At 39.6% G+C, this 25493-nt stretch overlaps 1 protein-coding gene across 19 annotated transcripts in view; it reads left to right on the forward strand.

The window, feature by feature from the left end:
* The window catches only part of CILK1 (ciliogenesis associated kinase 1), a 27352-nt gene extending 2528 nt beyond the window's left edge, over nt 1–24824 (forward strand). For 7 of the 19 annotated variants that reach the window (XM_050972758.1, XM_050972757.1, XM_050972755.1 and 4 more), the window contains 13 exons: nt 3416–3677; nt 5575–5629; nt 7128–7249; nt 8546–8625; nt 10950–11082; nt 11515–11686; nt 12210–12377; nt 14648–14944; nt 16033–16223; nt 16734–16888; nt 18227–18358; nt 20659–20772; nt 21242–24824. In XM_050972758.1, the coding sequence (XP_050828715.1) occupies nt 3577–3677; nt 5575–5629; nt 7128–7249; nt 8546–8625; nt 10950–11082; nt 11515–11686; nt 12210–12377; nt 14648–14944; nt 16033–16223; nt 16734–16888; nt 18227–18358; nt 20659–20772; nt 21242–21396 (1875 nt within the window). In that variant the 5' untranslated portion in view covers nt 3416–3576 and the 3' untranslated portion in view covers nt 21397–24824. Of the gene's footprint in view, nt 1–32; nt 525–732; nt 855–3415; nt 3678–5574; nt 5630–7127; nt 7250–8545; nt 8626–10949; nt 11083–11514; nt 11687–12209; nt 12378–14647; nt 14945–16032; nt 16224–16733; nt 16889–18226; nt 18359–20658; nt 20773–21224 lie in introns of those variants that run through there. The other 12 variants (XM_030236538.2, XM_030236540.2, XM_030236537.2 and 9 more) reach the window with 7 other exon arrangements.
* Nucleotides 24825–25493: the final 669 nt, after the last annotated feature.

The raw sequence follows: 25493 nt of genomic DNA on the forward strand, positions 1-25493 counted from the left end.
AGTGAGGAACGGGAGCGGGGGCACTCGAGTGTACCGGGGCCGAGGTTGGGCGGGCGCGGAGGCCGGGCAGGAGCCGGGACCTGGCCTGAGCGGCGGACCCGCTATCGCACATCTGTCCCTGCCTGGCTGTGCAGCTCATGGGGCACCCTCAGAGCTCTCTGACAAACGCGGCAGCCGCTGGGATCGCACCCATGGACACCCACGGCTTTGAACCGCGGCTTTCTCACTGCTTCCTGCTAGTAATATCTTCGAATATTTGCCACAGCGCAGAACAAGTTTAAAAAGGCACATGCTATTTGTTTACTTGTCTGCGTTTCTCAGCTGTGGCAGAACGAGCCAGTTTCGCTTTCAGTTCTCAGTGCTTCGGCACTTCAAACAGGAGTGGATACGTGTATAAAGGGTTCATGAGCGACAACAGTAGGTTTGAGTTGTACTTAGTTAGAAAGCACTCTCGATATATTGAATTAGGCTTGGTATTGAAGGCGTTTTGCTGTTCGATTTCTGTGGAGAAAAATGTATAGTAGGTGAGTTTGTACACGGTGTTAAAACATGGTGGAAATAAGGGGTTTACATTTTACTCTTTAGTAACAACCCACTTTTTGCATTAAGATATTTTTGCAGTTTATATTTACATTCTCTGACGACGTGAATATGTGTGGAATATACTTTTAGATTAGATTGTACGTATTGTACCTCTGCAGACTGCTTGTCAGACACTCATGCTCTTTTCAGTAGTTTCAGTGGGACTCAGGAGAAACAGTCTGAAGGCCGAGTAAAGTAGATTTTTAAAACAACCTCACTATTGACAACAAGAAATGGTGCTGATCGAGTTAACTGGAGAAGACTTCATTCAGGTTTTGTCAGTGGGTTTTCACACAGGTGGATTTGTGCTTCCAGGGGAGCTGGGTTAACTTCTGTGCATTCTGGCATTTCTTTTAGTGTTAATTTCTCACTGAAATAAGTGTTTTCTGACTGGTTTGGTTTTTGTTGTTTTTTTTTTTTTTAATTTCGTTGGGGTTGTTTGTTTGTTTGTTTTTGGTTTTTTGTTTTTGTTGATTGGGGGTTTGGGGGTTTCTTGTTTGTTTTTGGGAGGGTTTATTTAATTTGGGTCAGGGTTGTTTTTTTTGTGTTTTGGCTTTTTGGTTTTGGATTTGGGGGGTTTTGTTTTTTGAGTTTGTTTTTTATGTTTGGGATTTTTGTTGGTTTTGGGGGTTTTTGTTTGGTTGGTTTTGTTGGTTTTATTCCTCTACTCACTTTTATTCCTCAAAAAGTATTTCAGTCTGTTTTGATCACATTTGACAATTGCAAACATAATTTCATACAAGTTTTTTGAAAATTGGTGGCTGTGGGAAGGAGAGGCAATTTAATATCCTCAGTAAGCAGTAAATAGTTAGGCTCACCACTTGTATCTGTTCAAGAGATATCAAGCAACCAATCTATCCAGCCATTGTTGATTACTGCTAGTAGTGTTCAACATCTTTAGTTTTGCTGTGGTTATCAAATATGAGGCAAGGGTGCTCCTCCACTCTTCAGTCACAGTTCTCTGAAAGGGATATGTGAATGGTAAATCAGGGACAGCATAGGAGTCTGAATTTTAAGACATCACAGCTGTCAGAACTCTGTCAGAACTCTGTCATCAGGGCAGTATGTGCAGAAGAGTCCACAAGTCCCAACTGTGTTGATTTCAAATTACTGTATAAAATTTCTTGGATATTAGTAAATTTTAGATTTTCAGACTAGGGAAATGTGCAAGACAATGTCCATGTTTGAAATCTGGTTGCCAAGGTTATGAATGAAGGCTTCTGAGCTGCCATGCAGTCACTGACCAGTTGGAGTAAGCAGGTTAAAGCTTTTTAACTTGGATGCAGACCACTGAACATAGCTTTGTGCTATTCAGGTGCACAATCTGAAAACCAGCCAAAAAGGAACTGGTACTTGAAACTGCTGTTGTTAGAGACAGGCTCTGTGTTCCTTGGCAAGTAGTACAGAATGTGGGATTAGGTCTCTAATGTAAGGTGCTTAGTCCTGGTTCTCTGTAGTAGTGAGTGTGTGGAAAGAAACAGGTACTGCTAGAGCGCAGTTCCTCCTGCCTGTCTGAGACACTGACCAGTGTCTGAGGTAGATTTAGAGACATGATGCACAGTGGGTAAATTGCCAAAAGGTCTTCTGACTTCAAACTTCCTGGTCTTTATTCCTGTACCAGTATTAGTAGGGCTAGTAGGCTTAGAAGATGGAAAATAAAGGATGTTCACAACATCCTGCATCTGTTTACAATATCCTGCATCTACAGGATTGTGGCTCTGCACTGATGTCAGTTCAGAGTTCCAGTAACATAATCCCATTACCTCAAAAATCATAATACAGTTTTGTGAAATAAGGGAGATATAATGCTACTACAGGAAAAAATTGTGAAAATGTAGTTAAAATACACACTACAGGCGGCAAAAGTCATAAGCCATGAATATTGTTGTCTATTTAAGAGGTGAAGAATAAGAGAATGCAAGTGACCAAACCTTCATTGCAGGGGAATTTTGTTTTATTTCAAGTGTATGATTAGTTTACGTAGAATAGATTACATTTTTTCTAAACTGCAGTTGAGGAAATACCAGCAACAATTACATTAAACTAGAAATAAGAAGTTTTTTGCTTTATTATCCAGCAGAGATTCTGTGAATGCCCCATCCCTGGAAGGATTCAAGGCCAGACTGGGTCAGGCTTTGAGCAGCCTGGGTACTGAAAGGTGTCTCAGCCCACGGCACAGGGGTTGGAACTAGGTTATAAACTGTTCTTTGGGTTTTTTTTTTTTTCTCATGCAGTTTTACAACAAAAGATTGGGAAGATAAGCTGATGTTGCCACTATTTCTAGAGACTGATTTATGATTAGAGTTACTGTAGTGAAAAACATTTGGTCTTACCTGACATGAATGTCATATTCTTCCTCTGCCCGCTTTGTTTAAAGGAATGTGTATGTGTGTGTTATCTCACATAGGACCATATGGAAATTCAGGATATTGGTTCAACTGATGGCAGTGTAACTTGTAAGATGGTGACTTACATGCCTAAAAATTTGGCTAGGACAGATCTCTGTCTATTGTATTGTAAAACTTCATTTTTTTTCTTTTAGTAGACTGTTTTCTCCAGGCTGTGAGACTTTATCCTGTGACTTTAGTAATAGTGTCTCCCATCAGGGCTGCCTGCAAGCTTTCTGAAAGATACCTTTAGCTTTAGCATGGGACTGGCTTTAGGGATTTTACCCAGTTACATCCAGATACAGGCTGGCCCTTTTTGGTTAGCCACCAGGACAACTGTTCATGTATGGCTGACAGGGACTGTTCTCTTGGAGGAGAGTGCAGTCTGCAAACAAGCAATCTCAGAAGGGTACAGAAATCAAATGTATTATGTTCTATGCTTTCAGACCGAAGGCTAAGTCTTGAAAACATGATTGCTGCAACTGTTCACACTGTCCTGAGTGCTCTATATTTATGCTGCCACAGAAAGAACTGGTTACACTCGGAGGAGAAAAAACACGGGAAACGCCAAGGACTGAAATGTGCTTGCAGCTGAAGTATCCTCATCATGAATAGGTACAAAACTATCAGACAGCTTGGTGATGGGACCTACGGCTCTGTTCTCCTAGGGAGAAGCATTGAATCTGGAGAGCTAATAGCCATTAAAAAGTAAGTGTTCTCATACATTACATAATAATGCATAGTCGAGGTTTTTCCTTTCTAGGTCCGCATCAACTTGGTCATGCTGGTTTGAGTACTTCACATTCCATGCAGCTTTTTAATATGGAGTTGTATTTGGGCAGCATGAAAAAGTTCCTTGTATCCTCCAAAGCCTCATCAGGGTATAAAGAGGGTGAGATACATAGGCTTATTGTGTAACAGCACTCTGCTGCCATGTGCAGTCAAACGTGTTTTACGTATTACTTAGAGTATTCTGCAGTGCTGCTTTGGAATCTATAGCCCTTTTGCTGCTGCATATATGGAACATGTATTTTGTAATCTAATTTTCAATAGAATATTAATACTGCAGTGATAAATAACACAACTGATCTCATTGTCCGTTATCTCTATCTTTTATGCTATGACATATTGGTCTTTTCAGCTTAAGATTTTCTTTAAATCCTTTGAGAAGTTGGCTTGATTTTTCTCTTCTGCTTCAGTAGTGACTTTAGTTTGTAAATGGCTTATTTGTCTCAGCTATGGTAAGAGACAGCTGTAAAGCATTGCAGGCACCTTCCTGAAATACTGACCATGACCATGACAAGGGACAGACTTGTCAAAAGAGCTTTTAGTACAATGCTGTTTTGTTTGAGGAGTCAATAGCTGGCTTTATCAACTTTCAAAATCCCCTCTGTCTGTATCAGACCTTGCTTAGAACGTCTTGCTTTAATTTTCAGTTTGCAATATGGGAAAAACTCAGAAAAATCAGAACAAGCCAGAAGTATTCTCTTAGCTTAGGTGTTAATGCTGGTCCTTTGTTAAAAACAGAAGCGGCCTGTAACTGAGTGCACAAGAGAGTAGCTGCAAAAACACTGCTAAGAAAAAAAATCCAGACACCTTCATGTCATGAAGGGCTTGTAGTTCTTAAACTAGTCTAATTGTGAGAGCCAATTTCAAACTGGAAACTTGCTACAATAATAAGTAGTATTGAATTATCATTAAAGGCAAAGGCTCAGATCTTCAGAGAGTGCCTAATTCACTCTGAAATCCAGACTCTACACAGTTGAGTATTTTTGTAAGTTTTAGTCTGTGATATTCTGTGTGCATGTAAGTGTGAGCCTTCATCCTTTTGGTCCTGAAGCATAGAGTTACGTCTCAAAGAACTGAATGGTAATCAAAATGTGTATGAACACACAGGACCATACAATACAAACACACAAATATTGTGTTCGGAGTTACAGTCTGGCTTGGGAGAAAACTGCCACACAGTTTGTTTCTGTTTGTTTCTGTTCGAGCAGAGTTGCTTATAAGCTTGAAGGTGAAAGCAGAATTCGAAAAGCAGTTGGCATGATAGATGCACCTTGCAAGGGAAGGAGAAACATGGGGAGTAGTGGACAAAGGAAAATGTGGAAATACAGCAAAATACTAAAATCACAGAGAAATCAAAACTAGAGAAGAAGAGCAAGGAAAATATGATAAAATTGGAGACCCAGTGAAGTGATTGGATCTTCATATGATTTGTGTCAAAACTGTCAAAACTACCCTTGTTGTTTTCACAGTTAGACTCTATTCTACTACATCATAAGACCAGAAAGAAAAATAGCATGCCTGAGCTTGTTGAAAGCTCTGAATTATTTTCAGCAAGATATATATACAGAAAAATGCAATGCTGTGTAAGAGTAACTGTTATTTGACTGTAATTCAAATAACAGAAAAATTTGAGTGTGTTTTGTAGTAAATCAACTTGACTGTACCTTGTAAATGTAACGTTTTTTGACAAAGGAGCTGGCATCTTACATTTTCATGGAAGAACTGAATTGTTAAGATGCAGTGAGGCTTTTGGTTCTAAGAACAGCTGATGTTTTCAATGCATTATTAGTCATTCTTTTCCCCTCTACTTTTGTAGAATGAAGAGAAAGTTTTATTCCTGGGAGGAGTGCATGAACCTTCGAGAGGTTAAGGTACTTGTTTTGTTCAGTGGTTGACTTCAAATTAGGTGATCACTGTCACATTTGGGGGTTACATCAAATTCTTTACAACTCTTGTGTCAAAACACTACTCCCAAAGTGAGCTGTAGCATATGATATTTCAGTTCTGTTCCCTGACTCTGCATTGGAAGGGACTGTCAGTCATCTTAAAAAAACACATATTGAAATTCTGCAGTCTTACAAAAATTATTTGGTTGTAGACAGCTGCTTCCTCCCTGCAGTGAGGAGTGTGTGAATGAGAGCTTTCCTGTCACAACACCTGGAGTTGGTGTTTGTTTTTCAGAGCTTGAGAATACATACTCTTTGTGCAGCATTAACTTTTGTACATGCAGTTGTTTCTCTATAGTTGGCTTGGGGACAGACAGACAGTGTGAAATTCTGATGCTGATGAAACTTTGGGGGTAGGCTCTAGGGGCCTCCTTAATTTATAGTCAGCACAGAAAACATGCAGAGAACCTAGGTCATTTTTCTTATGGTACCCTGTAGAAATGGGCATTGAATACACTGAAAATCTAAAAAAATAAGGAAGACCTAAGTTTACTAGTTTTAGCTAGGGTAGAGTTAGTTTTCTTTGTAGCAGCTTCTGTGGCTCTGTGTTTTGGATTTCTGACCAAAACAGTCTTGACAACACAAGTATGTTTTAGTTATTGTTGAGCAGTACTTTCACAACCCTCAGGCCCTCTCTGGTTTTCTTGCTTCCCTGTCAGTGGGTAGGCTCAAGGTGGGCAAAAGGCTGGGAGGGGACACAGTTAAGACCGCTGACCAAAGGGTTGTGCCACGTGACATTGTGCTGAGCAACAAAAGGTGGGGAAAGGAGGAGGAAGCAGGAGACCTTCAGAGTGATGGCATTTGATTCCCAAGTAACCATTATATGTGATAGAGTCCTGCTGTACTGGAGGTGGCTGAGCACCTACCTGCCCATGGGAAGCAGTGAATGAATCCCTTAGTTTGCTTTGCTTGCATGCTTGACTTTTGCTTTACCCATTGAACTCTGTTTCTCAGCCTATGAATTGTCTCACTTTCTACCCTTTGATTATTTCCCCCATCTCACTTGGGGGGCTGAACAAGCTCAGCTGCCTGCAAAAGTTAATCCACAGTACCAAGAAAGACTTTCCAGGGTTGTTTTTAGTATTGACTCTAACCTGACTGTTGCCAGTGCAGGTGCAAGAAGAGTGTGAATTTTGCCATTAGGAAGTTTCTTACAGAGAAAATGCAATTGTTTTGGTGCTTACAGTGATAGCAGATAGCTGCCTTTTGAATGAGCAGCACTTTAAATTGATGTATAGACTGTATATGCATGTGGTAATACTTGGAGATCTGGTCTTGGTTCTCAGAGCTGTCTGATTATTTAAGACACGTAACAGTTTTTGAAGTTAATCCTTCTGCAACAGTGAAATAACTTGATTTTTTTTTTTTCTTCTTCACTATATTAAGACCCTTGTAAAATTATCTTTGTATTTTCTGTTTCTAGTCTTTGAAGAAATTAAACCATGCCAACGTGGTAAAGCTGAAAGAAGTTATCAGGGAAAATGATCATCTGTATTTTGTGTTTGAATACATGAAGGAAAATCTTTATCAGTTAATGAAAGAGAGGTATGTAACAGCATCACCCATTCCTGATATAAATTAATTACTTTGCCTTTTGTAATGTGCTTTGCTTTGTAATGTGCTTTTAACACCACTGATTCTGTTCAAAGGACTTCCTATTATTTGTTTAGGCTTGGATCACTATAGCTTAAAGCTGCAGGCTGCAGCAGGACCTCTCACTGTCCCCTTTGAGCATATCCCAGCCAGTCTAGTGAGAGTTTCCAGAGTCTTGTCCCACATTAGTGTGGTAGGGTGTTCTTTTCAGAGGTAGGAACTATGCGTTTTAATAGTCCTCACACTGAGGAGGCATTGGACCTAGAACTTCTGATTTCTATGTAAGTATTCCAGTGATACTTTTAATAAGAGATTGGTATCACCATCTCTTCTTTTATGGCTTCCTCAAATAAATGAATAAATAAAAAGTCATTGGAACAGTAATCAAGAGGTGTCAAATTTTGGCTTGCTTCCAAGAATTATTTTTCCTTGCTGTTTGAACTGACATGATCAAAGACTGCTTATTTCATTTGTCAGCATTCTGAATAAAATGCAGCTTTTTGGTATTTGCTGGAGCATTAAGAAAGTCTTAATTTTAGCCTTTGGGCCATGGTAGCATCCACCAGAGGATAACTGACAGAAAAATTTCCTGCTTTGAATTGTTTTTTCTATGGACCATAGTATCAGCCTGGCAGATGACAAGAATCTTCCTTGATTTAACAAAGTAAGGTTATTATTATAATATATCTATGTGAATGCCACATTAAATACCTTTTTAAGCATGAAACCACTATTCGTGCACGGGTATAGAAAACTGTAATTTAATTGGGCACATACATATGGATGTATGTGAATATTATTTCATACATATAGATGTATGAAATAATGAACTTTGAAGAAATAGTTCAAGACTATAACAGAAACCAATTATCTTTGGGAATTTCACAGAAATGCTTGATATCCTGCCTTCTTATGAAAACAGAAAGCCCAGATGTCTCTAAAAGTAAGCTTTGCATCATACACTCTACAGTTTAGCTAGGCCACGGACTTGTTAAGCATTGTGTAAGTCAGACCTTTAAGAATGTGAATTATTTCCTTAATTCTTAGTTAATTGCCAGTTTTGTGCCAAGGGACTATAGAATAAGAAATAAGAATTTCTTCTGTAACAAGAAAAGAAAGTAGGCAAATATGAAAAGCTGACTAGCAGTTTTATTTGTCATTGCTACCTTTTATCTTTGATTCATTAGATAGCATAAGCTGATGTATGAATTTAGTCATTAATATTTATTTCTTCCCTTTATTCCACAGAAACAAACTGTTCCCTGAGTCTACAGTTAGGAATATTATGTATCAGATCCTGCAAGGGCTTGCATTTATTCATAAGCATGGTAGGTTATGTTTTAGCTATAAACCTTCTGAATTAGAGACAGATAGTGTTTGTGTAAGTTTTTCGATTAATAGAAAAGCAATTACATTACTAACTTGAGCAGAAAGAATGATCAAAAGAGTGGCTGTGTATGAGAGATTCAGATGATTGAAAACACCTGTATTTTATAGTTGCCTAATACTTCATTCTGGAGGTTTTCTCAGTTGTTTCTCTGTAGATTTTCACTTTCTCAGTCTGGCAGCTGGCCACTCAGACTCGTTGGGTGTTAATGAACACATTTCTTGATAGATTTAAAGGTCCCCTGAGACTGAAACAAAGAAGAAACTACTCTTTTCTCCAGGTACACACAGATACCTTAATAAAACACACATTTTTCTATAGGATACATTTAAAGTAATAGTCTGAGTGATAAGCAGCTTAACTAATAAAAAAATCTCAAAACAAACACCTTATTTTAACAAAACCTTCCTCGCCTGCTGACCTCTGCAATTCTGTCTGCTAGATACACTGAAGGGTCTGTTGCTGGGCAGATCTCTGGGTTATCAGAAGAGAGCTGACATCGCTGGCCAGAGTGCTGGAAGCGAAATGCTTATAAGGACCAGCATTGCAGTTCACTTGAAGAGCACGTTTAACTGTGGTTTGCAAAATACTTTCCAGCTAATGACTTTATTCACTCTTCTAATGGAGCTTGGATACTCATCTGAAACCTAACAATAAATTCCAGTCTGTTTCAGTGACATAGATAATATGTAAACACAGAAAAATATCATGCTTGATTTGCAAAAATCTAAGCCAGCTTTTTTTAATGAATTGTCAAATGGATCATAGCTTTTATTGGTATTTAGCTTACTGTAGCTGTTAAGACTGAACAATTCTACGTTGGAACTGCCTTCTTCACTGACTTGCTGCCACACTAGACTTGTGTTTCTGCCAAGATGTTTCAAATCTGTAGTTAAGAACACCTGGAAATATTTGGCAAACCCAACAGGATGATTGTGATGATATTGTGGCTCGCAGTGTAAGAATGAGCGTCCCAAGATTCCTTCCACAACAGTTTTGGAAAAAATCTCATGACCATTTTTTCCCTCTCTGTTTCTCCATTCTGCTGCTGTGTGGCATAGAAATGCTTGTCAACTAAACTTCTTACATTCTTTGTCCATCCAAAGTCTTAAGCATCTTTTTTTATTTGAGTACACGACAAATTGATCTTTCTACAAGTTTTGTCATGAACTAAATTGCCTCACGAGCATTCTCTTGGTGCATGTCTGTGCAGCAGAATACAGAAGTGATTGTACTAAATGCTAAGAACAGCCTTGATTGTTTTGCCTGGTATCTTTCACAAAGAAACAGTAATTCAGGCTAGTACCAGAATATCGACTCAACATCCCTAGGAAGGATGCAGTCTCCTGGTTAGTAGATACCTACAGCACTATGTCTTCAGGCTGATATACATTAATCTAATGAACAAAAGCTAATCTAGTTATACTGGACAATCCTGTAGATTGTCCTGTAGACATATCCTGTGTCAGTGTTTAGTCCATTCTCTGTGGGAACTTATTCAAAGCCATGGAAGAAGTAAGCATATTGAAGTCTCTGGAAAGGAGCTGGGAGAGCTTCAGTTAGGTACTGCAGAGGGAGCTCTATCTCAGAATGGTGGTTCAGGTGCTTGCAAGAAAGATGCAGAAGGACAAGATTTCTGGGCTAATGGTGGAAGCAAATTTCAGACAGTAGTCAGTGATACACCAGCCCTCTTCTCTCATTTGTATTAAAAGAGCTCTTGCCAAGCACTCATTCATGATCAGTTTTTGCTGAATGCAGGGAACACTAAAAAAATATACTGAGATCCTCTTACGTGGTGTTGAGTAGCTCAGTGCTTGCAGATTATGGTCTCAGATTTAAAAAGAAGTTTGAAGTGCAAAAAACTTCCTCATTTAAATTTATATTCTGTTTAAAATAACATTTTATATAATTGATTGATAATTTCATTGGTCAGTTTCCAGTTAGAATGATTAAAATGGTGGAATAGTTAGCACCAGTTAGCATTAAAATGGTGGAATTTTATTTATGTTAGAGAAGTGTCACTTGAAAGAGAGCTGTCTGAATAAATGCTCTGAATTGTTACAAGATAGCCAACTTGTGTATACTGTTCTTCACAACTTAACAACACTGTACTGATCAGCTCTGCTGATCACATAGGACTTTGATATGTGTGGTGCTGTTCCAGCTTCAATGCTAATAACTAAAGAGAAACTATCCAGTTAGAAAATAAAGGATACAGCTCTGAATGACATTGCAATCCACATCAATATTTCATTTGAATTTCAGGGTTCTTTCACAGGGACTTGAAACCTGAAAACCTGCTTTGCATGGGACCAGAACTTGTGAAAATTGCAGATTTTGGCTTAGCCCGAGAAATCAGATCTCGACCTCCTTACACAGATTATGTATCCACGAGGTGGTAAGTGCTAGTACTCACTTACATTGTAGGAACTTGCAATCAACACTTGAAAGTAGTACAGTACTGAATTCGTGCTGATTGTTATGCTACTTTTGATGCCTTCTCGTTATGAAACTTTTATTTAAGCTTGGTGTAATTTGAAAAGCTTCAGTTAGTGCAAGATAGTTTAGAGATGGCAACAGCACAGGAGCAGAGTGGGAGTGTAGTAAGGGAGGTGGGAACGTGCTAGGATTGCTGTGTGCCAGGTGTGAGCGTTTACAGAAGATTTTGTAGTTTTAATCAAAAAAAGAAAAAATGTCTGTGTACAGGAGAGGAGAGGAGGTTTTTAAAGAATGTTTGCTCTTAATAGCAAAGAGTGAAGAGGTGAGCAATTTCATGTATGTTTGAATTGTGTTGATTGTTGGGATTTCCTTTTCTTTCTTTCCTCTCCAGGTACAGGGCTCCTGAAGTACTTCTGAGATCCACCTGCTATAGCTCTCCTATAGATATTTGGGCTGTTGGGTGCATAATGGCAGAAGTTTACACGCTCAGGCCTCTCTTCCCAGGCGCTAGTGAAATTGATACTATATTCAAAATTTGCCAAGTCTTAGGGACGCCAAAAAAGGTAACTGAAGTGATATTCCAGACTGCAGTAATCCTGGAGCTGTTCTACAATACACAATGGCACGGTAGAAGTAAACATAAAAATAGTAATTTTCCTCCTTACTGTTAATTTATGGTATTGATCTCAGATATAATAAACTAAATTAAGACTTATTTTCTGTGCAGTAATTATGCTATACCTGACACATAGTGGAGGAAAAACAGACCCCTACAGCAAACAAAGTTCTTAGACTGTGATTTCTTTAGGTGGGAATTTAATTTTCTCTTGTACATTGCATAAAAACCTATGGTTTAAGAGGTTAAAAACTGGAATCATGGGAAGATTCCTATTTCCTCATTCCATTTGTGCCCTTGACTCTGTCAGATGTACAGCAGGACTCACCTCTTACCAGGTGTTTGGGGTGAAGATTTGTAGTGAAATTTTCAATGCAAGACCATAGTAAGCTGGACATGGCCTGTTACTGGTAGAATATGTGCTAGTGTGCTTAGGCACTGATACTTGTTTGAAAATCTCATTCTTGCAGAACGACTGGCCTGAAGGCTACCAGCTTTCAGCTTCCATGAATTTTCGGTGGCCTCAGTGTGTACCTAACAACCTAAAAACTCTCATACCTAATGCTAGCAGTGAAGCAGTGCAGCTCATGAGAGACATGCTGCAGTGGGACCCCAAAAAGCGACCAACAGCTAGTCAGGTTTGACTTTTTTTTTTTTTTGTCTGCTTGTGTTTTTTTCCTTGTGATTTTTTCCTCATTTCCTGAATGACTGCAAGGAGCAGTCATTTAGCAGTTGCTCAAGGGTGCGGTTCCTAGAAGGGAGGAAAATCCAAGAACAATTTGAAAGACAAAGGAGGTTAATTAAGAGTAATTAATCTTTTGCATGAAACATCAACTGCTTGGGGTATGTGCTTAATAATCAAATGTGTAAATACATTTGAATTAAGTGTAATCCAGTCACTGTGAATAGCAGCAGAGTGAAGGTAGGATGTGTGGCTGAAGGTTGTGATGCTGTTCTTTCATTGTGGTGTGCCACAGAATGACTGGAATCTGTTTCAGTCACCTTGCCCTAGGCAGCCTGTGCTAGTGCTCAGTTACTCTGAGAGTAAGAAAGTGTTTCTTGATGTTCAGAAGGAGCTTCCTTTGTTTCAGTTTGTGCCTACTGTCACTGGGCACACCTGAAAAGAGACTCATTCAATCTCCTTTGCATTTTCCCTTCTGTTTTTTTGCATACTTTGATAAGATCCTCAAGAACCTTCTCTTCTCCAGGCTGAACAGTCCCAGCTCTCTGTCTTTGCTCATATGTGAGATGCTCCAGTCCCTTAATCACCTTTGTGGCCCTTTGCTGGACTCTCTCTGCTATGTCCATATCTCTCTTCTGGGAAGGCCAAAACTGGACACAGCAGTCCAGGCATGGCGTCACCCATGCTGAAGAGAGGGGAAGGATCACTGCTCTTGACCTGCTGGCAACACTCCTGCTCAGGCAGCCCAGGACTTAGTCTTACTTGCAGCAAGGGCGTATTTGGTAGCTGTTCCATGTTCAGCTCGGTGTCCACCAGGTCCTTCCCTGCAAAGCTACTTTTCAGGTGGTTGACCCCAGCATGGACTGGTGCACGTGGTTATTCCTTCCCAGGACTTGGTATTTGTCCTTGTTAAATTGGTGAGGTTCCTGTGAGCACGTTTCATCAGCCTGTGGAAGTCCTGCAGGGTGGCAGCACAATCAACCAGTGTGTCAGCCCCTCCTTCTACTTGTGTCATCAGCAGAATTGCTGAGGGTGCACTCTGCACCACATAAATGGAGGTGTTGGAACAGTATTTTTCCCAGTAATGAGCTCTGGGGAACACAGATACTTCCTGGCCTCCAACCAAGACTTTGTTGCACTGACTTGGCCTTGACCTTTCAGCCAGCTGTTAGTCCACCTTGCTCTCTGTTCCTCCAGCTCACTGCTGCCTGGATAAGGCTTGCTTTTGCTGGGCAGCCTCAGCTCAAGTGCATTGCAGTTACATTCCGACATCCTGTACATAAGCATTCCCCAAGTCATCAGTATTGCACGTACAGGTGGTGGTAGCTGCTGGTTTTGGGTAGTACTCAACTAATACAATGAGCAGGGCACCTTTTGGAAAACAGATGGGATTCTTGACACTTGACTTCAAGGGCCATAGCTGAGCCTTTGTGATTTAATTAAACTTTCAGTACAAAGTGCAATTAAAGTCTTGAAATTTAATGAAAACTGTTAAAAAATGAAATAGATTATGAACTCTCAAAGGTAATGAAGAACAAAAAATCACTTTAGGAGTATTAAAAACATTAAGAAATGTTTTACAGTAAAGTACAAATAGAGTGAGGAATCTGAGCTTTTAGAAGCTTTTTGCAGTAAGAAGTCTTTGGGAAGGGAAGATGAGTGTGCCTGGAACAGCAAGATAGATTAATTGCCTTTACTGACAACTTCCTAATTACTTGTAAGGCAGATAAAAGTACTTTTACTAACTAACTTTACTAACTTTTCAGAAAAGGTAGATGCTAATTTCCATAAGGGTCATATTTCTTTCACATAAATCAGTCTCAGAAATGGAGAATGGAGGAGATATCTCTGGGGTCATTGAGTTTTGCTGGCTGAATCTGTAATGATGAGTGGGATGTGTTTCACACACACACATGGAGAGACAGCATGTAAGGAAACATGCCTTTAGCTGCCATACACCTGGGTAACTATCTCAATTCTACAGAACCTTTCCTTCTGTAGTAGCCCACAGAGGATTTGATAACTTGGTATCTCTTGAAAATTCCCTACTATTGCAACTTTTTTTTTTTTAAGTGGGCTGTACTCACTAGAATCTAGTGTTGAGAGATGGGTCTTCTACTGTTTCCTACCCCACAAAAAAAGGAAATGAAATTTGTGCTGACACATGGGACTGGGGTAAATGAAAAACTTTGGTTTTCTAAGCCTAACATTTCTATTACTTTTTAGGCACTTCGATACTCGTACTTCCAGGTTGGGCATGCCCTGGGCATTCAGGAACTGGGAAAACAAAAGGAGCTGCAGAATAAATTGTCTCTGCAGGTTAAGCCTGTCCCTCCAGCACAGCCCCCTCTGAAACCTCATGCCCGAATTTCATCAAAGCCTTTTCAACAAAGCCAGTCTTCTCAGCACATGGTGTATGCATGTAAGACAGACAACTCTGGGGCTGAGCACAGTAACTATTTACAGGAGGACAAGTCTAACCAGGTTCTTCTGCCTGCAATACACAATAAGGTTCCTCAGCAGGTAAAGGTCCACCTAGCATAACATTAGCTTTCTGATATAGTGCCTGACTTTTTTTCCTTGTGTTTCTTTTTCTTGTTCTTTTTCAAGGTTCTTGTACTTCACTAAAATGACAATGAGTGGAACTGAAAAATGGTTCCAATGTTCCAACTTACTGCTAGAAACTGGAAGTTCCTCTCTTGAACTCTAAATCCAGTTGCTGTAAAACAAGGAGGTCAATTTCTCATTTTAGAGCCATTTTGTGGTACCCTTTACACCTGCACCACTTACAGGATGACACTGATTTCATATGAATAAAACAGATGTACAGTGTTCAAAATATTAATGGGATTGATGCCAGAGAGAAAAGTATGAAACTAAACAGGACTGAAATGAGGGAGACTATTGCCTTCATCCATTTAAGGCATCCAATTTATTGACTGGGAATAATAGTCCCTTTGGTCTTCCAAACTAGAAATGGAAACCAGCAGATTCTTCTTGCAGCATGAGAATGTGCCCTTTCTGTCTACTAATGAGGAGACTGGATTCATAACATAGGTGATGGGAGCAGACAGTGTGACTGCTGCTGCTACAGGGTCAGTCATAAGCAGGGTCTGTACTGACCAGTGTCACATGAAGTCGAAATGTACTGCTGAGTCTGAATGACTGAAATTTGTGCCTGTGATGTCCTGCAAGAGAAAAAAGAAAAAGAAAAAAGAAATTAAATGTCTAGACACAGGCTTGTGGAAACATAATCATTCATGCAGTTTTATATTCGCAACGTGGGTCTAGAAGTAAAAATTGAGCATAATGTAATGGTTTGGGAGGTGCATACTGGATCATGAATAGTATTGGAATTGAGACCCAAGAAATTTCTTCTTCTGTAAGTTCAAGGCACTTTATTGCAGGACAAAATGCAGAAGATATGTAATAATGTCAGCAGGCTATAGATTGTGTTCTTAGGATGTTTAATGGAAGTTGAAGATTGTATTGTTACACCTCTACTCCCACTATTACTCTTTGAGATAGAGGAAAAAAAAGTCCTCTTTGTTCCTGTCACTTAGATTGTGGTCTGAGCATGTGGGTTGGTTTCTTTTCAATCTTTGTAACAGAAAACGTCTGCTGGGTCTGAGAATTTAAATGGTGAAGTTAAACCAAAACCTAGGCGCAGATGGGGACATGTTCCCAGGACAGTTAAGAGTTCTGAAGACTGGGATGATTTGGAAGACCTTGATTTCAGCTCTTCCATCATGAGAACGGACTTGAAAAACAAAAAGAGGCAGAATGATGAAACTCTCTGTAGGTAAGGGGTTTTTTATGTGTACATGCTATTTGGTCTGTTTCTTTGCCCTTTTCCTCTTTCTTAGTAATGTTGCTCTTCATGCTTTCTTTGTATCCAGAAATGTATATCTATACAATTTCGTGTTCTTTTTTTTTCTCCACTGAAAATTATAACTGGCTTAAGTCTCACCAAGTTAATTTTTGAATATATACTTTCGATTTTACATGTGGACCATTTTGACATATTCAATGCATATAAACTGTTTTGAACAAGTCTGAGCTGCAGTTTCCACGGATGGTATACAGAAGAGACAAACTTGCTGACTGACTTAAAAACTTTAAGGGAACTAGAAGCACAAATCTGATTTTCAGGGTCACTTGCATTACTTCAGCTTGATAATACTCCCAGTTGCCTGTGTGTTTATGGTGTAGCAAACACATTACAAGGAAATGATTCCTGGAGATGGGGAGTAGTTGAGAAAGTCAGCTGTGAATATACATGTGCTATAAGAATTGAATTTCTGAATTACAGATTTGAAAGCATTTTGGACCTGAAGCCTTTGGATGCTGTAGGCTCTGGCAGCAGTGCACGAACTTCCCATGGAACCTTTTTGCGGCAGGACACTCCTACATTACAAGTTTCTGCAGCAAAGCAACACTACTTAAACCATTCTAGGTATCGACCTGGTTAGTAAAATACTTTTGTTTTCTTCCTGAAATTCCAACAGGAGTATGAAATAGTCATTGGTGCATTAGCTCTTATCCTTTGAACTTGTGGAGGCGGGCTACTGCTCAAAGAACACGAGGACAGAAAGAGTTTGTAGTATAGATGGCTACGACACAACTACATTCTAGTAGTCCAGCAGTACAAACAAAGGGACAGGACTGTTGGTATTGCTTCCTCCTGATGGATACTTAGAAGTGCATTAGAAAATGTCTGTATATATGCCAAACTGTTTCCTGTCTCCCTAAAAAGTATAAGACAGTTCTTCTAGACTGGAAAAGAAAGTGCCATGTGTTTATCTCATGAGCGCATAGTGCCATGCACAACAGGCAAACTAGTAGTGGAATATGCTTTGCTGTAGTTTGGAGTTAAGTAAAACGCAGATCTGTGTCTCTGTAGAGAATTACATGCCTGTCTTCATGATAACCTCTCCTATACTGACACCAGTGCTGAGGCAGGATGAAGTACAGGAGGCAGACAGCATGTCTTGCCAGTATTTAAAATGAGACAAAGTATATTCTTTCTCATAATATCTATTCATAAAGGTAGTGTTAGCTATTTATTCATTTGTAGTATTACTACTTCAAAATTAATTAAGTAAACTAGACGGTATTGTGACAGCAAACTCAGTCTTTTTTCCTGAAATAATAAATGACTTCAAATTGTTTCACTTAGACAGAGTTTTGGTAGCTAAAACTTGTTTTACTAGAGGACATTGTGAAACACATGGCTCCCAATACTGCTTTAGCCATATCCTAAATTGGGAGTGCATCCTTGAATGTTAGGCACCCTGCTTAAATATAGGAGCTATATTAAATACAAATAATAGGTGTCATCTGAACTGTAGTGCAAACTATTTGCATAATCTGAGGTTTCAGGAGAGACAAAGAAGAGTACAGTAATAAGAAATGGAATTGCCATTATTGCCTCTCAAGTTATCTTGTTGCTGTTAGGCTTTTATTGGAAACACAGATTTCATGTATGTAGCAAGGTTCACTTTCTGTGACATGAGAGTATTTGTGGCCTTGATGTAAGGACCCTGTCCTGTGATATAAGCAGCCATTGATGCTAGTGGAACTACTTATATTGTGATGTCTGCAGGATTAGGGCCTGTGGCTAGTTCCAGCATTCCTGTATAATAAGAGGATGGAGAGTGACTCAGAGAGTTACTGAGAGGGGGGAGGTATTGGCTAAGTTGAACCAGAGATCTTCTCTAAGATTGTGCATTCAGGTGGAATGAATGCAGGCCTGTGTGGCAACAGGGATTTTAGTGAAGTAATCTTTGCATTTTTGCAATACAGGAATAACCACCAGGAATAGCATAGTCTCCACTTCAAACAAAGAGTCTGCTCCATCTAATCACTGGCCCAGTTCTGGTTTGTCTGGGAAAACCTCTGGTCTGGGAGGAAGTACTACCAACAGGATGAATTCAGGTAAGAAGGTGTACGTAAGACTCTGAGGAATGATAATAAGTGATGTCTGTTCAGTTCCCTACTGTTGTATTTTGCAGTCATCTATTTCCAGAACATTGTCAGCTCTTAAGACACCTGCTCACCCTGTGTGTTCTTGAGTTAAAATCTGTGATGAGCGCTCTTTGGGGGACTGCCTTAAAGTGAAACTTAATTTCTTCTAAGGAATCTTCATGAGGCTGAAGTACCCCATGCATGGAAGGCTGGACAGCTTAGATCTGTTCAACCTGAAATACTTCCTTCTGCTTTCAGTTTCTCTCTTCAGTTTCTTAAGTCATGTTTTCTTGTTTCCAAACTATTTTAGTCTACCTGGTACATAAATGGCTGTCATTACCAGAGGAAGCTGGTATAAATTGAACTAGCCCATATGCACCACACTTGCTACATGAACTAAGCAAAAAAAAAATCTATCATTGTGTCTTTAAATTGATGTTGTTTAAAATAATGTAGTAATTATAGTTTAAAAATTTAGACAAAAAGCAAAACTCTTAAATCTTTCTCCTTCACTTTTTTTTTTTGCATTTGGTATTTCAGGTATTTAATCACTGTTGTTTGAGTTGAAGTAATTGTAGATTTTTACATTAGTTTTTATTAGATATTACATGTTAATAACATGTTGATGTTTTTAGATTGTATCTATGTATTTCCTCTCTAAACCATGGCTTCGGGTTTTCATGTGATACAGTTCTGCAGTGCCATACTTCTTTCGCATATATTGTTTTGAAAGTATTTTATTGCCAAAGTTTGCGTTGAATCTTGGCCCAGAGAAGCATTTTGGGCCTCTAGAAGCTGAGGTTAAAAACCCACAAAACAACAACTTAAAGTTTTGGATGTAATTTAATCAGAAAATTGCTCTTTAAAGATTCAAGATGGGAGGACACTGTAAATAGCAAAACTACATGAGAACCTTTATATACGTAGCACGTCTTCTTCCTGGCTCTTTTACAAGTTTTTGCTTCTTTTGTAGCAGCATAGGATGTCATTAGATTTTTCTTTTTTTTATTCATTACCATCATTTCCCAAATAGGGGAAATTTGCCACCGCTCTAGTACAGCGTAGGCACACATGTGATGGCACTGCTCTGTGCATGATTTCTTGTTTAGTGCCCCTCTGTGCTATAACTCTAGACTGTTTTGTTCCATTTCTATGGCTTATCCTACAGATCAGTCAAATCTGTTCCTGCTCATCTTAGGGACAAGTTTTGTAGCTGGATTTCAAAATCTGAAATGTGAATCTTTACCACATTTTTAAGTTGTGCTCTCACAGGCTTCACTTGAGCTTTTCACAGCTCTTCACTAAGAGCTTTGTGCAGCACCAAAGCCTCAGACTCCCTACTTAGAAACCATGAGTCAATGTATTCTTAGCACATAGTTGCTGAAAGTCAAGCAAAATAATTCCAATTGAAATGCTAAGTTTTGAAAGCTTTGAGAAACCTTGAAAAAGCTGAGATGTCAGAGAGAACTGCCATTTTCTCTGACAGGTACAATTTGTACATGTTTTCCATTCATCTCTAATGCAGTCTGATGCTGACACTCTCCTGAATGCAGGTGTTTATATAGGAGCTGTGGATTTCAAGTGCCTTCAATTAAGTTCTTGTTTTGATCAGTCCATGATCTTGAAAATGATCTCTCAGGGCATGCCTTTGTCTCCTGTTGACAGTATTGGAGATCCGTTGTAGCAGACACAGGGCTGGCTACGGCTCCGTGGAGGGTTGTTTAGAGATAGTTATTTGCTGAGTCATAGGAATTGAACCAGGAGTCCTCATTCTGGTCCTCCTTATCTCTCTGTGACCCCATAGGCTAGTTTCCCTAACCCTTACAATTGGTCAGTTTTCAATCCTCCCTAACCCTATAAAAGAGGCTGTCTGGGCTCATTTTCTTGAGAAGAGCAGCTTCAAGACCCTTCGTGAGACCCTCAGAATAAACCATCGTGGAACACTCTTGACCGCCTTCTCTCTCTCTCTTCGTCTGCCTTCCAGGAGCCATGGCCAGCCGCAGCCCCTACGAGCAGGCTGAGAGCTGAAATCACAAAAGAGCTGACTTTCACTAAGAGCTGACAATCACTAAGCTTGCTAGGGGTCACGGCTGTACCGCAGTCTGGCCTGGGGCACCCCAGCCCCCAGAGGAATGAGGTAGCCGGCCTTGAGACTGCTTGCCTGGGGCGCTTACCCTGTGGGCAACCAGCTATCCAGCTAAGAAGCTAGCCCCTGTGGCTCCATTTATTTTACAATCCATTGTAAAATTGTTCCGTGCCATTTCTTTCAGGGCCTATAGGATCAAGCGGTCCAACGAATGCTTATGTCCCTTCATTTCTGAAGAAGGAAGTAGGCTCTGCTGGGCAGAGGGTTCAGTTAGCACCAGTTGTGGACCCATCTTCTGGTAAGTCCAGTACTAAAGTTCTCTTGGTCCCTTTTTCAGTACTCCAGTAATGCTGTATGTATGCAGCACTGAACTACTTATCTTTGCTTTATTTTATTTGTCAGTATATGACTGACTAGAAGTATTGTTTGTAACCTTGAAGAACTTCATATGGGGAAGGATTTGATTTGTGTTTACTTTTGTTTATTAACAAAAGTAATATGTGGGTTTATCTACAGCTTATTTCGGTGGAACCTATAGGTTGGTGTGAGAGCTGCCACACAACTCACGCTTGCCAAATCATTGATGTAAATACTCTTTGTCTGCTAAGGTTTTAGGGATTGGATCCACTACTGTTTCACATCAGCAAACTTTGTCAAAAAAGGAGACTTACCTCCTGAAGAAGTAGGATCTGGACCTGTAACGAGTTGTTGTTCAGTATGGACAGCTCTCACTGAACCTTTATATCACAGAATTTTTTGTCCTTTAGATTTTGCATCTCTGACATCGGTCAGACCCCTTCTTGGATGGCCATCGTTCAGTTCACCTACCAAGAGCTCGCCACGGTTAATGCCCCTGCCGCCGGCAGCGGAGCCGATCCACGGGCGCGTTGACTGGTCTGCCAAGTACGGCACTCCCCGGTGACCTGGGAAATACCCTCTGAGCAGTACGTGCTTCCCCGGAAAGGGTGTCCAACGTGGGACATTTCATACTGCTTTGTATACCTGTACATTTAAAAGGAGCAGGTCTTCCATCAGTGATACATTTTGAAGGAGTTTTTTTACTTACTTGCATTAATCTGAATGCAATCTTGTACCTTTTTGTATAAAAATGTTTTGTTATATACTTGGGTCCAGTTATTTTCATAAAAGTGATGCATTTTGTATATAAGGCTTAGGGTATTTGGCATTTTTATACAGTAAATTTTTATAATGAAGCTTAAAAAAATTTAAATTTTTTATTAGACTCAACTTTTTTATAGAAATGGATAAAAAAAATGTGGTGCAATATTGCAGTGAAGGAGAAGTACGGAGGAAGGAGCATTCATTAGACATTTTCTGAAGTTTTATGTGCTAATTGAGGCTGTGTAATTTCAAGTGATGCCATGTCTCAGTGCCACACTTCTGTTGTCCTATGCTCATTGCTTCATACTCACATCAGAGGAGTGAGTGACTTAGCCGTCTAAATTCTCCTTCACAGTCACAGTCACTGAGAGACTGCTAAAAGATACAGGGAGGCACCTTTTTTTAACTTATTTTTGCCTTTGAAAGGTTTTTTTTTTGGACTGCTATTGAAATTTAGGACAAATCTGAGGACTCTTGTTTGGTGAAGGGTGAATACTCTTCTGTAGATCCATTTTCTGACACAGTGTTCCTTTTTCCTGCTTAAAAGTTGTTCTTTGGCATTGCTCACAATGAAATAGAATGTGGACCTACCTCTGTTAAATTCATGTAAATGGTCTAATGATTTCTAAGGAGAAAAAAGAGATTCTATTTCTTCTTTTTCTTTTGTTGCAAATGTAAGAGCTGAAGATATATTAAAGAACATATTAACAGTAAATTAATAGAACTAATAAAACTGGTTTCAGAGTAACAAAATACTAATGATATGCCAGCAACATATTTTAAGGAAACAAGATCTATGCAGCTGACTTACTTCTCACAACTGTTCTAAATCACTGCTGTTCTAAATCAGTTAAGGAAAGAGAACTCCAAAAAACCAAAACAACCCAGAGGAAGTGACTCGGTCTAACCTTACTTATGTTTATACTCAGTTCTTCTTCACTCAGTACATCTTTTACAATGTGAAGAATATGTCAGCTTCCATAAATTAGGCCCAGAGGCTTTACAGGAAAAAATGGGATCTTATGTGGTCCTGTTAATAAAAAGTTATAAAACGGTGGTTGATTTCACTAAAATTGATACAGTTCATTGAAGAGCAGTTTAACTCAGTTTATGGGAGCATGATTTATATCAAGGTATAGAGAAAAGGAAGTAGCCCCATAATCTGGTTTAGTTCTACTCTGGAAAGGTGTGCCAGTTTCCAGCCATCAGCAGAAGATGCTTTTAGAGCACAGTCAGCATTTGTCTGTTCTGCACCTCCTTCTACAGAAGAAAGATAAAATTGTTCAGTGCTGTGGGAGAAGACCTTCCATAGCTGTATTCTAGAGCAGTGCAGCCGAAGTTGAAGTGTGCTGAGAAAATGCATCTCCCTGCAAAAGTGTGCAGAAATGCTGATCTTTCTGAGCTCATTGTGTGATCAGCTCAGGAAAATAGTTTATTTCTGAGACTTAAATCCTGCCTGAAGGGATCAGAGCAGGTGCAGTTCTCAGCTTCCAACCATTTCACAGGAATTTGAATAGCTTGTGTGTTAGTGAGATCCTCTCCATGGGATCTGCCAGGACACACAAGGGGCAGCTGCTGTGGTCAAGATTGAGAATTGATTCTGGCCTTTTCGGTGCTTTCCATGCTAAAAGTGTGGGATTTTGAGGAAGCTACCCTAGGGTAGGCTGCTGGCTCAGTACTACGGGGGAACCACAGGGAGCACTGGTCACTGTTTGCTTTTGTAAGTTCAGCCCACAGTGAGACAGTACAAGACAAAGAGGGAGCAAAAGTGTGCATGAAAGACTTACACATGCCAAAGACATCTTGTGTGTCCTGCAGCCCTGGGCATAGCAAGTACTAACTCAAAACCATACCTAACTGCTTCCACAACAGTGATGCCAATGCTTAGCAGCAAAGCAGCCATTTGATTTCTAAAGTGCACGCTGATGGGTGTCTGTGGGTAAGTGGAAAGGGAAATACGTATATTTGTGATAGAACTGGAAACATACTTGTTTTTCTTGGCAATAAATACCTGTACTTATGTCTACATATAATTTAATTTATTTTATCACCAGGTAATTTGTCTCAAGAGTGAGCTCCCTGAACCTATCCCAGTATCCCTAGACCTAAGCAGGCTATGTAAGTAGTCTGGTCTGTACACTTAGTTCCTACGAGTGGAAGGACACGAGTCATGAGAACAGGCAGCTGAGGCTTGGATTCACCATACCTAAGTGTGAGCTCCTTTGTTGTGAGGTGACTTACCTCTGGTGAGTGAGAATCATGTCAAAAGAAATCTGTCTCATCTGAGAGCATACTAACATTCTGGAGATACCTGAGTCTCTCCATTGAGGAGGGGGACAACTCTGGGAGATTCAAATAGGACAGGATGAATCTGAGCCTTTATCAGACCATCAGTGATTCTTTTGGCTTTAGCATTCAGGCTTTAGTCCAGTCAAAAGATTAGAAAAGTATGTTGTACTTAAAATTTTCTTTTTTCATATATCTCCTCCTTTCCTAAGTTAAAGCCTTTTATTTTGGGGGAAAAAGCTAATATCTTGACATTGAGAATCGCAGCCAGTTTTAACTTAGTGAGACAGAAAATTAGCTAGATGTAATGGCTGTATCCTTTACTCAAGCACATTCTTACTGAAGCTGGAAAAGTTCTTTTTGAGCAGGACAGAGCTGAGTTTATGTATTTTATTGTGCTGTCTCTGTGCAATACAGATATGGAAAAGATGGAGGTCTTTATATACTGAAATCTGGACAAGCAGCATACCTGAGAATTTATGATATGTAACCTACTACTTTGTGCTTTAATATTTAGCAGTATCTTTGTGGAAAATGTTTTTAGAATTGTACTGTTTACATTTTCTCAGGCTTAGGTGTAACATGTAATAATAAAGGAATCTGACAGTCATTTACCCCTGTAACCCAGATAGTCCAAAAAGCAGTGTGTAAGTGCCATGATGTTAACAAGAAGAAAAAAAAAAGCCAGAAAATCCACTCCCTTGGTGTTCTTGTATCTGATATGGCAGTTGATATGAGCAGGATGTTCCATAATGTGAGGAGGAAAATGTGTACTGAAAGAACATTTTAAAACTTAATATGGAAGGAGGGGGTGGAATTGTCAGAGGTATGGAGAAATAATGGTTCTTGTTCCATGTTTTTGTTCAGAAACATTGTAAATGCTTGTTTCATCCCTTCTGTGTCAAATGTCCTGCCCAGAATAAAGTTATCCTTGAGGAAGTACTGACTGACTGACTTGCTTTTTTATTCGGTTTTTAATGAAAGCACTTCAGTTTGTTTTTTGTTTGTTTGGGTTTTTTTTTTGTTTTTTTTTTAAATAAGTGACCTTGAAGGGGCACTGGCACATTCACCGGCCACATGGTTTGAGTCTAAGCATGTAATTTCTGCAATACACTGTGAGCTCCCTGTAAAACTGATTGCTTAGTCTTCCTTGGCTGTCAGCTCCTCTGAAACTACCTGCAAGACTGAATTACAATATGCATAACACTTCAGGAGGACAGGCAGCTGAACTAGATTGTTGTGGGTCCCTTTCCAAGGGAAATTATTCTGTTCTGTTCTGTTCCTGTTCTATTGTACTTGTGTCACCTCTTTAGCCTTCTCCCTGGCTTTCAAGGCTGTAGAAGCTGAAAACAGTTTATACCTTGCAAGTCCAGCCCTTTTGTACCTGTTGAAGTGGGCTGACACATGCATAGGTGAAGAACTAGGTGAAAAATACATTTACATTTGCAAGGATTCCCGTTTTATGTGGTGGGATGTGGGGAGGGAAGGTATGACATGAGTAACTCGCGGATTTGTAGGTGAGTGAGGAACTGAAGAAGTGATAAATAAATGACACAATTTTCATACGCATGCCGTCACTGTACATGCAAAGCACAAAACAATGGCAGACTG

This window comes from Serinus canaria, chromosome 3, assembly GCF_022539315.1.
Source record: "Serinus canaria isolate serCan28SL12 chromosome 3, serCan2020, whole genome shotgun sequence".
NCBI lineage: Eukaryota > Metazoa > Chordata > Aves > Passeriformes > Fringillidae > Serinus > Serinus canaria.